The 12,470-nt window shown below is 38.8% G+C and overlaps 1 protein-coding gene across 1 annotated transcript; it reads left to right on the top strand.

The window, feature by feature from the left end:
• Positions 1-10,676: 10,676 nt before the first annotated feature.
• On the top strand, positions 10,677-11,114 carry LOC122038029. The gene has a single exon (XM_042597578.1). It carries the CDS (start codon positions 10,677-10,679, stop codon positions 11,112-11,114), a length of 438 nt encoding a protein of 145 aa, XP_042453512.1.
• Positions 11,115-12,470: the final 1,356 nt, after the last annotated feature.

The following is a 12,470-nucleotide window of genomic DNA, read 5'->3' as shown; positions in this document are numbered from 1 at the left end:
TATTACTGACGATGAATCTGTGCACTTGCAGAAGTGTAACAACAATATATCAAAGTCAGTTTTAAAAAATACCTCCATTTTTCTCTTCCAGTGAGCGAAGTCTCCCTCGAACTTAGGTGGGTGAATGCTAGCTCTGGCCATCTTCTTATTTACTTTGGTCAGCAATTAGTCCTTCTAAAGCTCCCTTGCTCTGATATCAATTGTCGATCTCTTGGCGGCCAGCTAGAGGGGGATGAATAGCCTTGCAATTAAGACGAATCTACCTTTCTCTTTCTTTCGGCATTAACTACGACAATAAAAAATAAATACAATGATTAAAAGAAATACAAGGCAAAAAGGTTACTTGGTTTGCAACCCAGGAGATTGCTAATTCAAGGCAAATTAAGCTCTTTAAGTCGACTCCTTCGACACAAGTTGGAGGTAGAGAAGCCCCGTACAAAACGTTGATAGCTCATGAATAATAAAGAACAGGAAAGTATTCGAGTACAATTCAAGTGTTGTTTGAATGAAAAGAATCAGGGCTATATTTATAGCCCATTGGTCGAAAATAGTCATTTGCTGATGTGGCGACTTAGGGCGTCTAGACTTGCTCTGTGCGCCCTAAGCTGTGCGCCTTATCTGCTTGCAATAGCTACATAATGGTACGATGATAAAATTTTATCACCGTTTGGGCGCTTGGTGACATGGCCTTGAAGGTTATCCCCAGCGACGAGATGCTTGTTCAGCACCGAGGTGCTCTGGGCGCCTGGACCAAGTCCAGGCGCCCAAATGAGTTAACTTCATGTTGACTCATTTGACTTCTTCTCCAATCAAATGGGTGATCCTTCAACCATTTAAAGTTGAGCTCACCCGAACCTAACTCCAGCCTTCTCCTCGAGTAGTCTTTCGCTCCGGCTTCTCGTCTCTCGGAAGCGCCACACGCGTCCCTCTTTCCACCAGTGTACTCTTCCACAGCTTCTTATCCCTTGGATGCACCGAGCTTGTCACTTGATTCTCATGTCATCCTTCTCGTTCGTTATGCCTTCCGCTCAACTTCTTACGTTCCTAAGTCCTGGTACACTTAAACATAAGGCATCAACTACGTAGAGCCTAACTTAATTTGGTTGACCACATTAAAGGCAACATGAGGTACTTACACAATAAAGAGGATGCGACTGTCACACCCGGGGAAGGGGCGTGCGACGTGAGGAAGGGAAAGACACCCTGTTTGGGAGGAGCTCAAAAAATTTTAGGAAGGGAAAGGAAACTCAAAAATATTTTATTCCTATTTTAAAATATTAATTCCCAAATTAACTCATTTATTTAGGTATCTTGGCTTTGTGTCGTTGCTTCTTACGTAATGTGTGTCGTCACCACCCAACGTCCAACCACTCGCACTCCATAACATCTGTGCCGGCTCTCCCCACGTATGTCTCCAAGGATAGGACTCAAGAGGACAGGGACAAGTAACTTTAATCTCCTTCTTCTTTTTACATGTAGGTTTATTTTAAAAAGTGGGGGTATTTTTATAATTTTATATATTTAAAATTTATTTCCCTCATTTTCCTCTCAAATAAGATAACACACGTTATTTTAATGACATTTCTCCCTCCCAAACAAGGGGAACATAAATACCTTAAATCTCCTCCTTCACCTCCCTTCTCCTTCCATTAATGAACATTCTCTCACCCCAGCCAAATAGAGTGCTTAATGAAAAAAAAAGACCCCCTCCACATGTTGCCTCTCCCATACCCACAACACAACTCTTTTCCTATCATCATATAAAAGATATAAGTGAACCCAGGGCAACAATAAAGAATTTTTATAGTTTTTCAGACATCTAAAATTTGAATCTCAACTTCTGTAAATTAATGGATGAATTTATTTTAAGGAACAATTGATCTAAGAACACTAATTGATGAACCACCCACTATGAGTACTTCCTGATTTATCCTAGTGCTCAATAGGAAACTTTAATGGGTATATATATATATATATATATATATATAGAGAGAGAGAGAGAGAGAGAGAGAGAGGTTTGTTATGTTGGGCAACGCTCATGGGCAACACGTGTGGGCGCCTCTCATGAGGGGAGACGCCTCCTTTATTGGAGGCACCTCCAGGTGTATATATATATACAAAGTTGATAGCCTACACACCCTTATATGGGTGATTGTGGACTATATCTAGTGTGGTGAGCTGACGCGGACAAAAATCTAGTATTTTCTCCTTCTCTTCAAAATGCTTGAGCATATTTTAGCTCGCTCTCTTCCCTTCCATTCGTTCCCGTCGCTGATTTTCAAAACCAAAGCCCTAAACCCTCTTCCCCTCTCATCCTGCTTCTCTCTTACCCCGTGTCAGACCCTAGACCTAGGCTATCTCAGCCATCAGCTTACATGGAGTCAGTTAGGGTTTTCACCCAACATGTACTGCTCATCTCCCTCCTCTCCTTTTTCTACTCATGTTTCTTAATGGCGCATTCCACGAGAGTTGCAAAGGTATCTTGAGTCTTTTACCCATTGTTGTTTCTAAGAACCAGCTGTTTAAAAACCACTACGAGATACAGTTTAGTGGTTGATTTTGAAGGAACATGATGGTACTGGTTTTCAAAATTGGGCACATAAGTGGTGTTTTTCAAAAACTAGTACCAGCATACTGCTATTTTATAAAAAAATTGAGTTCCTATATGCTGGTTTATTCAAATGGTCACATTGTAGTTGGTTTTTGCAAACTAGCTACAACATGGTGCTATTTTTTCAATACCAGCTACAACGTTGTGCTAGTTTGTAAAAATAAGCTACAACGTTGTACTAGTTTGTAAAAACTAGCAGAACATAATGATGTAATGATGGTTTTCCTTAATTATAGAAACATTATTTTTGCATATATATATGTTAATAATTGATATTTTACCATGGGATTTTAGTCATCAATTGATGTTGGTCATAAACTCCAATGGACGAGTGTTTTAGGTCACTTTAATTATTTTTTGGCTGCCCAACAATGAAATGATAAGATTGTGGTTTTGTTCATTTACATGATTAACACAAAACGATCATCAAACAGTCATTTTTTGCTATTTTTTTACATACAAGATATTCAACAAATTCGTGCTCTACTCATGAATATATTTCAAAGTTAGGATTTAGCATTTAAAGCCTTTATATTTTCAGGTACATTTTCTAGTTTTGAAAGTTAGAAGTGAGTAATAGAAAACTAATCAATTTAAATTTTTAGGTGTCCCAGTAACTTTCACTAGAAGAGATGTATCTTTGTTGCTTGGTATTTCAGATAGAGGTGCTTATGTTCCTATGAACTCAACTAATATATCGGATGACTTCTTTCTTGCTCACTTCTCCCATAAAAAAGAATCTACTAAATCAAGAATTGAGGAGTTGCTTAAATTCTATTCACATAGAGCTGAAGTAGATGCTGATGTTTTAATATTTTATAAATTATATATTTTATATATATTTGTTTGTGTTTTATTTTTGTCTAGTATATATGAATTTTCATTAGGTCTTGCTAATATTGCAGATGATTTTGAAAATCTAGTTAGATTCAATTGGGTTGAAGCATTTCATCAATTTATTGCTCCCCAATTACCTACCATTGGAGATCTTTTTGTATGTCTGACATCCCATATGACTACTTTAGTTCCATACCTCAAGGGATTTGTTGGTCTTTTAGCTGTAAGTTTTTTTAAATGGTAAATGTGATTTTTATATAGACCTTATTATGTATGTAAGACTGCGTCTAATCTTGTAGGCATGGTTTTTGGAGCATGTTCCAATCCAAAAAAACCCATATAATACTGAAGGTGCATGAATAAATAAGTGGAGATCTACTCCTTCCCATATTAGTAAGGTGAGAACTTTGTTGGAGCAAGTATCACCTGAAGGGGTAAATATCTAAGACTCTTGTTGGATCGAAAGCGCTAGAGGGGGGGGTGAATAGCGCTCGTGACTTTCACTTTTCGTTTCAGAAATCTTACGAGTAACGCAGCGGAAATAATAAAAGACAAGAACAGAGAAGCAAACACAGAAGACACCAAGAGTTACTTGGTTTGGAGCCTAGGGCGACTCCTACTCCAAGGCCCGCGATCGTTGATCACTTTCGGTGGGCAACAACTATAAGTTCGTAAATCTTTACAACTAGGTGAATACAAATATAAGCTTGAAAGAAAAGTTATACCGACAAATTACAAAAGATGAAAGTGATTGCCGATTGTCGGAGCAGCAGAGTGTAGTCGAAGGTTTCGAAGTAGCACACAAGATCACAAGTTCTTCTATTCAAGATCTGTCAGAAAGCTGCACCTCGAGGCCTCCTTTTATAACTCTGCAAAGTCTGATCCAGATCCCTAAGCTTCGGGATCAAGTTTGACCCGAGGTGGATCGGTCGACCGATCCCCTGATCGGTCGACTGATCAGGCGATCTTCTCCCATTCGATCCGCTCGATCCTCTCGCTCCGCTTCTATCTGGTCAAACTCCATCCGAGGTTCGGTCGACCGATCACCATATTCGGTCGACCGATCAGCTGTCCTGACTCTGTCAACCTGGCCTGATCCAGTCGACGCCCAACCCTAGTTCTGTAACGCCCGAAAATTTCTCAAAATTATATTATAAATATTCTATGATTTTTCTGGAATTTTAGGATATTTTTACAGAATTTTTAGAGTAGCGGAATAGCAAAAACAAATAGGGAAGTAAAATAGCCTACGCGGGTATTGAACCCGAGATCTATTGGGTCCTACGACTTATGGTGAACTCTAGTAACCAAGTGAACCCAGCAGGACCATGCTGAAAGAAAAGAGAATCAATTATATTTATACTTAAATTGGGCGAATTAACCACTTAATATAAATAGGGAAAATAATTAAGTGAGGAGTTATTTTGGATCGTGACTTTTCCTCTCCTCAACCTAATTCCACCGAACCCCCTTCTCTCCCTCATCCTCTCGGCGCCCAAGCCAAGGAAGACCTAGGGTTCCATCCCTAGGGCAATAGGAGTATCTTTCGGCAACATCAAAGGCACGAGGACACTCCTCTCCGCGAGAGGAACACGTAGACACAAGGAGATCACCGAAGGGATCTCTCAACCGGAAACCTAGCGTCTAGATTTGTAAGAAACTTCGAGCAGGAGGTAAGAAGCCCTTCACCTGCAGTATAAGTAGTTCTCGTGTGATTTCATACTTTAGTTTAGTAGCATATGAATTTGTGACACATAGGTTGAGCAATAGCGCACACCAAGTGTTCGAGAATATGTTCAGCGCAGGAAAAAGGGCAACTTAGACACTTTAATAGCTTAGCTAAATGCAATAGAGGCATTTATTTAGTGTATGCAGTTTATTACAGCTTATATGGGACTACGGTCCAATGGGTGGGCTCCCACAGTCGCCTATAGGTTCAGACAACCTAGTTCTAGGTTCAGATAACCTAGAAATAGCAAGATAAGAAAAATTCAGTTATAATCAGTATTTTATTTTCAGCAGTGGCACTGTACTAGACTAGATGTCCATTGGGTTGGGCTCCCATAGTCGTCCCTAGGTTTAGATAACCTAGTAGACTCTACTAGATTCGGAATTTGCAACTCCGGGTTTAGTTAGGGATGCGCGCACAGCAAGTACAGTTGCCGGACCCATCAGCAGCATGATTATGTATTTTAATCTATTATGGAAAATAGCTTTCAAAAACTCACAAATCGGTTGTGTGTACAGTTTAATTTCAATTCTAGCTTGGTTTTAGTGTAGCTCAGTTCATGCTTCAGCTTAGCTCTTCCTTATTGATACATGTGATAGTTTTATGATCAGTTTTGATTCTATGTTTTGTATGATAGTATGCCATGCCATGCTTTAACATGTTCATCATAGATTTCAATAGCATGTCTTAAAAAGCATACATTGCATCGTGTGCATGTTTTGTGAGGTAGATGGTTTCTTACTAAGCGTAAGCTTACAGATACTTCTTTTCCTTATACTACAGATAAAGGTAAAGGAAAGATGTACTAGCGGAGGCTGGAGGGCAATGCTACAAAGATGTGTGTGGGCAGGAACTTGGAATAAAGATCTTAGGGATCCAGCGAGTTGTGTTTTAAGCAGTAGAACTTAGCACTTTTTTATAATATTACTTTTCTGCATTTCTAGATATTTAAGTGTCCGAATTATGTAAGATATGCTTAGATGGTTAGTGGACATGCTTAGAACACTAGTTGTTGCTATCAGAATATTTTCCAGTTATTTTAGAACTTATGTATGTGATCTTGGCATGAAACAGTGCTGAAATCAGAGTTTAGCTGCGAAATCAGAAACCCCAATCGATCCACCGATCGATTGGAGGCCCTCAATCGATTAACTGATCGATTGGGGAGTTTCCTCGTGAACAGTAAGCTCCTGGATCGATCAGCTGATCGATCCGGTTGCGTTCTGTCGCGAACAGAGAGCCTTGGAATCGATTCCTGGATTGATTAGCAAGCCTGGATCGATTAGCCGATCGATACAGAATTTACCCCGTACACAGTAGCGGGCTGAATCGATCAATGGATCGATCAACAAGTCTGGATCGATTAACCGATCGATCCAATCAAAGTTTTCGTAAACAGTAGCATGCTGGATCAATCAGTGAATCGATCCGAACATCCCAATCGATCAGCCGATCGATTGAAATGCTTGTTTCAGCTAGAAACACTTAAGTTGAGTCCTTAAACACATGTGAAGGCTAGACCTTCTCTTTGGAGTAAAAAGTGCAACATTTAAAAAAAGTACCTTTAAGCGTCAGTTCAGATTTAGCAGTAATGGGCATGGGTTTGGTAAATTTTAAATTAGTTCACGTTTCCGCACCTTATAATATAGCTTAGCACAGCATAATGTGACGGTCCGACCTCGCAACCTAGTTAGTAGGAGGCGGGTCGTTACAAGTTCGGTCGACCGATCCCCTAGTCGAGCCTGGTCCAACCTCTAGAGACCTGATCTGCTGGCTTGTGGGTTCGGTCGACCGATCCTGGTCAGTCCTAACCCTGCACAAAAAGATTAGTTTCCTGCAAAACAAAGTTAAAACACAAAAGATAATATATAGAAATAAATTTGACAGTCACCGAACTGTCCGAGTCTGACTTCGAGTTTCCTACCGGAAACCCTAGGTCGACCCAACGCCTACTGTTCCCTCTTCCGGGGAATGTGTCCTCACCTACTCCTCTCAGGAGATTTACCTATTGCCAGTACGATCCTCCAGATCTACTGGACTTTTGCTCAGCGTCCGATGCTTCCGGTCTTCATGCTGGATGTCCGGTCCTCGACCCATCCAGACTTCTACCCGGTTCACGACACCAGGATTTTAACCTAGGGTTACCACACCCTAGGATTTTTGCCCGAAGCGCCGACCCGCCAAGACTTCCTGCACAGGGTTACCACCCCCTATGACCTAGAGTTACCACCTCCTAGGGGTTTTCCTTGCCTAACCGCAGCTAGGACTTTCCTGAAACACTTAGTCATATACATTAGATAACAATTAAACTTAACTTTGAATCCCTTTGCCATTATCAAAACTAAGGTTCGATCGTCGCATGCTTCCCGCACCAACAATCTCCCTCTTTTTGATTATGGCAACCGAAATTCAAAGTTAAGTAAAAAAATGCAATAAAGGTAAATATAAATGAGTACAAGCATAAATAAGACCTAAGCACATTAAAGCTCCCCCCTTAATAGGAGCTCCCCCTTAAACTGATTTCTTTTAATTTTGAATTTTTTGAATTTGGGTTTCCTTTGAATTTAATTTGAATTTCCTTATACTCTCCCCCTTTGCCATATATTAAAATAAAGAGGAGAGAAAAAAAATGAGTATTGAAGTAAACACTTAGTTTTTCAAATTAATTTTATTGTAAACATTAAAGTCTAAGCTAAGTGTTTCTTTTAAAATTAAAAAAAATTCTTTTAAACTCTAAGTTTAAGAAATAATTTTAAATTATTTTGAAATAAATTTCAAAGTATTTTCTCAATGCTTTTAAAGGATTTTCCAAATGACTTTAAAAGATTTTTAAAAGCATTTTGAAATTTATTTTTCAAATGATTTTAAAATAGTTTTTCAAAGGATTTTGAAATACGTTTTCAAATAGTTTTTCAAAGGATTTTTAAATAAGTTTTGAAATTAATTTTCAAAGGATTTTTTTTTAAATAAGTTTTGAAATTAATTTTCAAAGGATTTTTCAAATAAGTTTTGAAATTAATTTTCAAAGGATTTAAATAATTTTTGAAATTAAATTTTCAAAGGATTTTTCAAATAATTTTTGAAATTAATTTTCAAAGGATTTTTTAAATAATTTTTGAAATTAATTTTCAAAGGATTTTTCAAATCAGTTTTGAAATTAATTTTCAAAGGATTTTTTAAATAATTTTTGAAATTAATTTTCAAAGGATTTTTCAAATAATTTTTGAAATTAATTTTCGAAGGGGTTTTCAAAGAATTTTTGAAATTAATTTTCAAAGGTTTTTTCAAATGATATTTCAAATAATTTTTGAAATTAATTTTCAAAGGGTTTTTCAAATAATTTTTGAAATTAATTTTCAAAGGATTTTTTAAATAATTTTTGAAATTAATTTTCAAATAATTTTGTAAATAATTTTTGAAAATAATTTTCAAATGATTTTTCAAATAATTTTTGAAATTAATTTTCAAAGGGGTTTTCAAATAATTTTTGAAATTAATTTTCAATGGGGTTTTCTAATAAATTTTGAAATTAATTTTCAAAGGATTTTTAAAATGATTTTTCAAATAATTTTTGAAATTAATTTTCAAAGGATTTTTCAAATTATTTTTAAAATAGTTTTCAAAGGATTTTTCAATAATTTTTTTTTAGAAATGAATTTTCAAAGGATTTTTCAATTAATTTTCAAAGGGTTTTTAAAATAATTTTCAAAGGATTTTTAAATGTATTTTCAAAGGATTTTTAAATAATTTTCAAAGGGTTTTTAAAAGAATTTTGAAATGATTTTTTTTAAAAAATTGTTTAAATAGATTAAGTTTTGTTAAATTGATTAAATTGATTAGATTGATTGATTATAGACTAAGTTCAACTTAGATCCATCTCAGTCGATTCTAAGTTATCAATCAGGTGATCTTAAGTAATTTTGAGAGATGATTATCTTTAATTTAGGTTATTTCTTAGTATTAATTTACATTTTAGTTAAACTTAGATTTTTCAATTAGTCAATTAAATATGTCTTTCTATGATTGATTCCCAGGTCAGGGCGAGGCTCTAGGCCTTCTTGGGTATGGTATCATCCACCCCTTCCTAGACAGAATCACTCAAAGAAATATATATTTAATTTTCTTTTTGAAACTCCTAGATTTAACTAGCAAGTGTAAATTACGCCTAGATCCTTAAGCTATCCTAGTATAAATAAACAAGCATCAATCAGTTCTATCTATTGGTAAAGATGGTCTTTCTATTGGCTCCCCCTGGATTATAACCTCGATATGGTCTATCAAGGTAATGGATCTGATCCTTGGTGACCCAATATTGTCCAAGTCTAACTTGATTAACTAAGTTTGACTTGGGGACCCATGCTTGAATTATGTTTCTATTATTTCTTTTTACCAACGACAAATATGATTTATATTTTGTTTTGGTCTTAAATCCAAGTCCGGATTTGTTGTAAACGGCTCGCTATTTTCCAAGAATCAGATCCAGATTCCTGGAACTCAAAGTGAATCATTCCAACGACAGAGCGAGGCTTGCTAGTCACCATGGTTGCTCAGTCACCTATAGTGGAGCGTATCAAAGAGGCTCAGGCTACAGATCAGCATCTGCAGTTTTTACGTAGCAGAGTTACCTCAGGATAGCAGACAGAGTTTACCTGTGATGATAGTGGAATTCTGTATTTCCACGGCAGATTATGTGTCCCTGAGTCACATCGTGTCCAGGAGGACTTACTACGGGAAGCACATCGATCTAGATTTGCGATTCATCCAGGAGGTACTTGCATGTACAGGGATCTGAAATGATCATACTGGTGGAATGGTATGAAGAAGGATATTGCGACATTTATGGTGCAGTGTTTAGTTTGTCAGCAGATTAAGGCAGAGCATCAGAGACCAGCTGGGTTACTGTAGAAGATAGAAATACCGGAATGGAAATGGGAGCATATCACGATGGACTTTGTGGTAGGACTACCCCGGACCCGGAAGGGTCATGATGCGATTTGGGTAATCGTTGATCGGTTAACCAAATCTGCACACTTCTTACCGATCCGTCGGACGGATTCGTTGGATCGATTGGCAGAGTTATACTGCAGAGAGATCACCAGATTGCATGGTATACCTCTGAGTATTATATCAGATAGAGATCCACGATTTACCTCTCGATTTTGGCGGAGTCTCCAGCAGGCCATGGGTACGAAACTCCGTTTTAGTACTGTATTTCACCCTCAGACGGATGGGCAGTCGGAGCGTACTATCCAGACATTGGAGAATCTATTGAGATCTTGTGTTATGGACTTCGTCGGTAGTTGGGAGGATCATTTGCACTTGGTGGAGTTTGCATACAATAATAGTTACCACTCAGCGATTCAGATGGCACCATTTGAGGCATTATATGGCAGAGCATGTAGATCTCCTACTTTATGGGACGAGGTTGGAGAATCGTCAGTCTTGGGCCCCCAGCGTGTTCAGCGAGATGCAGAGTTGGTTGGCACCATCAGACGCAGAATGTCAAAAGCCCAGGACCGACAGAAAAGCTATGCAGATCGGAGACGGAGACCTTTGGAGTTCTCTGTGGATGATCATGTGTTCCTGCGAGTGTCTCCTATCAAGGGAGTTAGGAGATTTGGATTGAAAGGGAAGTTAGCTCCTTGTTACATCGGACCCTTTCAGATACTTGAGAGGATTGGTGAGGTAGCGTATCGATTGGCACTGCCACCTTCACTTGCCGAGGTGCATGATGTGTTTCACGTATCTATGCTGAGGAAATACGTGCCGCACCCTACGCATATTTTGACAGATGTATCGATCACCCTTCAGCCAGATGTGACATATGAGGAGATTCCAGTACGGATATTGGATCGCAAGAAACGCCAGCTGTGGAATAAGACTACCCGACTGGTCAAGGTTGGATGGGAGCATCATTCAGATGACGAGGCAACCTAGGAGCTGGAGGATGAGATCCGAGCCCGGTATCCACATTTGTTTAATGAAGGTATGTAAAGTAGTGTCATTTGTCGTTTAATGCATTTGTGTCGTAAATTTGGGAACCAAATTTTTATTAGAGGGGGAGAATGTGAGATACGACAAAGTAAATAACCTATAATAATTTATGGGAATTTTTACATATTTTTCTGGATTTAATTGGAGGACTTATGATGATGTTTAAGGGGATAAATTATTGGGCTTAAGATGTTAATGAAAAGCATCATTAGAGGAGGGTTAAGGGGTGTTTAGGATGCAACCTAACCTAACCTAACCCTATAAAATGCTACAGTACCGAGAAGCCCTAAAAACGCCGACTCTTCCCCTTTCTCGTGCCATTCCTCCCGAGAGTGTCGATCCACAGCCAGGAGTTCGACCAAGCTGCGCTCGATCGCCGGCGGCTGGTCACAGACCGAGTAGCCGTGGTCCACAAGGTCCTTAACGGAGGTCGCGACGGCAAAGTTCTTCGGAGAGTAGTGTCGCGCTGGGGATTCTCGGCCAGGAGAGGGGAGGCGAGCACCAGAGACGCGGAGGGTCGAAACGCCAGAACCCTGAGCTCGATCTTAGCTGAGGGTGCATTCCAGACGGTAGTCACGACGTTCCCTTGCCCTAACGCCAAGCTGATTCCGTCGAATTCTCTTCGCCGATCGTGGAGGGTTCTTGTCCTTGAGGTAGGTTGAGGTATGCTGATTGATTAGGGTTCTTTGGCTATGGAGATCTGGGATTGATCCTGGATTGCGAGATTGAGATGATTGTGGTTTCATTCCTGGCAGTGCCACACTGGGAGGGGCACGGCCACAACCTCCAGAAGCTGTTCTTCGTTTGGGAACCATTAGGTAAGGTTTCTACCACTGTAGATGTTAGGGTTGCAGATTTAAATGTTGGTTTCAGATTGGATTTGATACTGAGTATGTATTGATTGGGGTGCTTGTGATGTATATAGCCCTGTAAAAGCTTGGTTGGATGATCTGTGGCAGTAGACTCCACTAGTGAGCAAATTGCCAGCAATTTCACTTTCGAACAGAGGGATAACGGAAGGGGTTGTTGCTCTAAGGTAAGATCTTGGAATTTAGATACCAGTTGTAGCTTTGACTGTAATTGCTCGGTAGTGATTGGGAGTTAGATCATGATTGGTAACCCTAATTGTGACAGTCTAGAATAGGGTTTTGAATTGATTCGAGTAGATCAGAAAATGGGGTTGTACGGGTCCGATTAACTACCAGTTCTGTATATTAAGTTAGTTATTTAGTTTCATATGTATTTAGCTAAAATTGATTCGCTGACACAGGACTTTGATCGAGACGGGAGTCGTGACGA

This window comes from Zingiber officinale, chromosome 1B (assembly GCF_018446385.1).
Source record: "Zingiber officinale cultivar Zhangliang chromosome 1B, Zo_v1.1, whole genome shotgun sequence".
In the NCBI taxonomy this organism is placed as follows: domain Eukaryota; kingdom Viridiplantae; phylum Streptophyta; class Magnoliopsida; order Zingiberales; family Zingiberaceae; genus Zingiber; species Zingiber officinale.
This window is presented reverse-complemented; position numbering and strand designations above follow the sequence as displayed.

Bases quoted from the DNA above. Each gene is read 5' to 3' on its own strand.
- LOC122038029 (XM_042597578.1), top strand. From the start codon at position 10,677: ATGTCAAAAGCCCAGGACCGACAGAAAAGCTATGCAGATCGGAGACGG.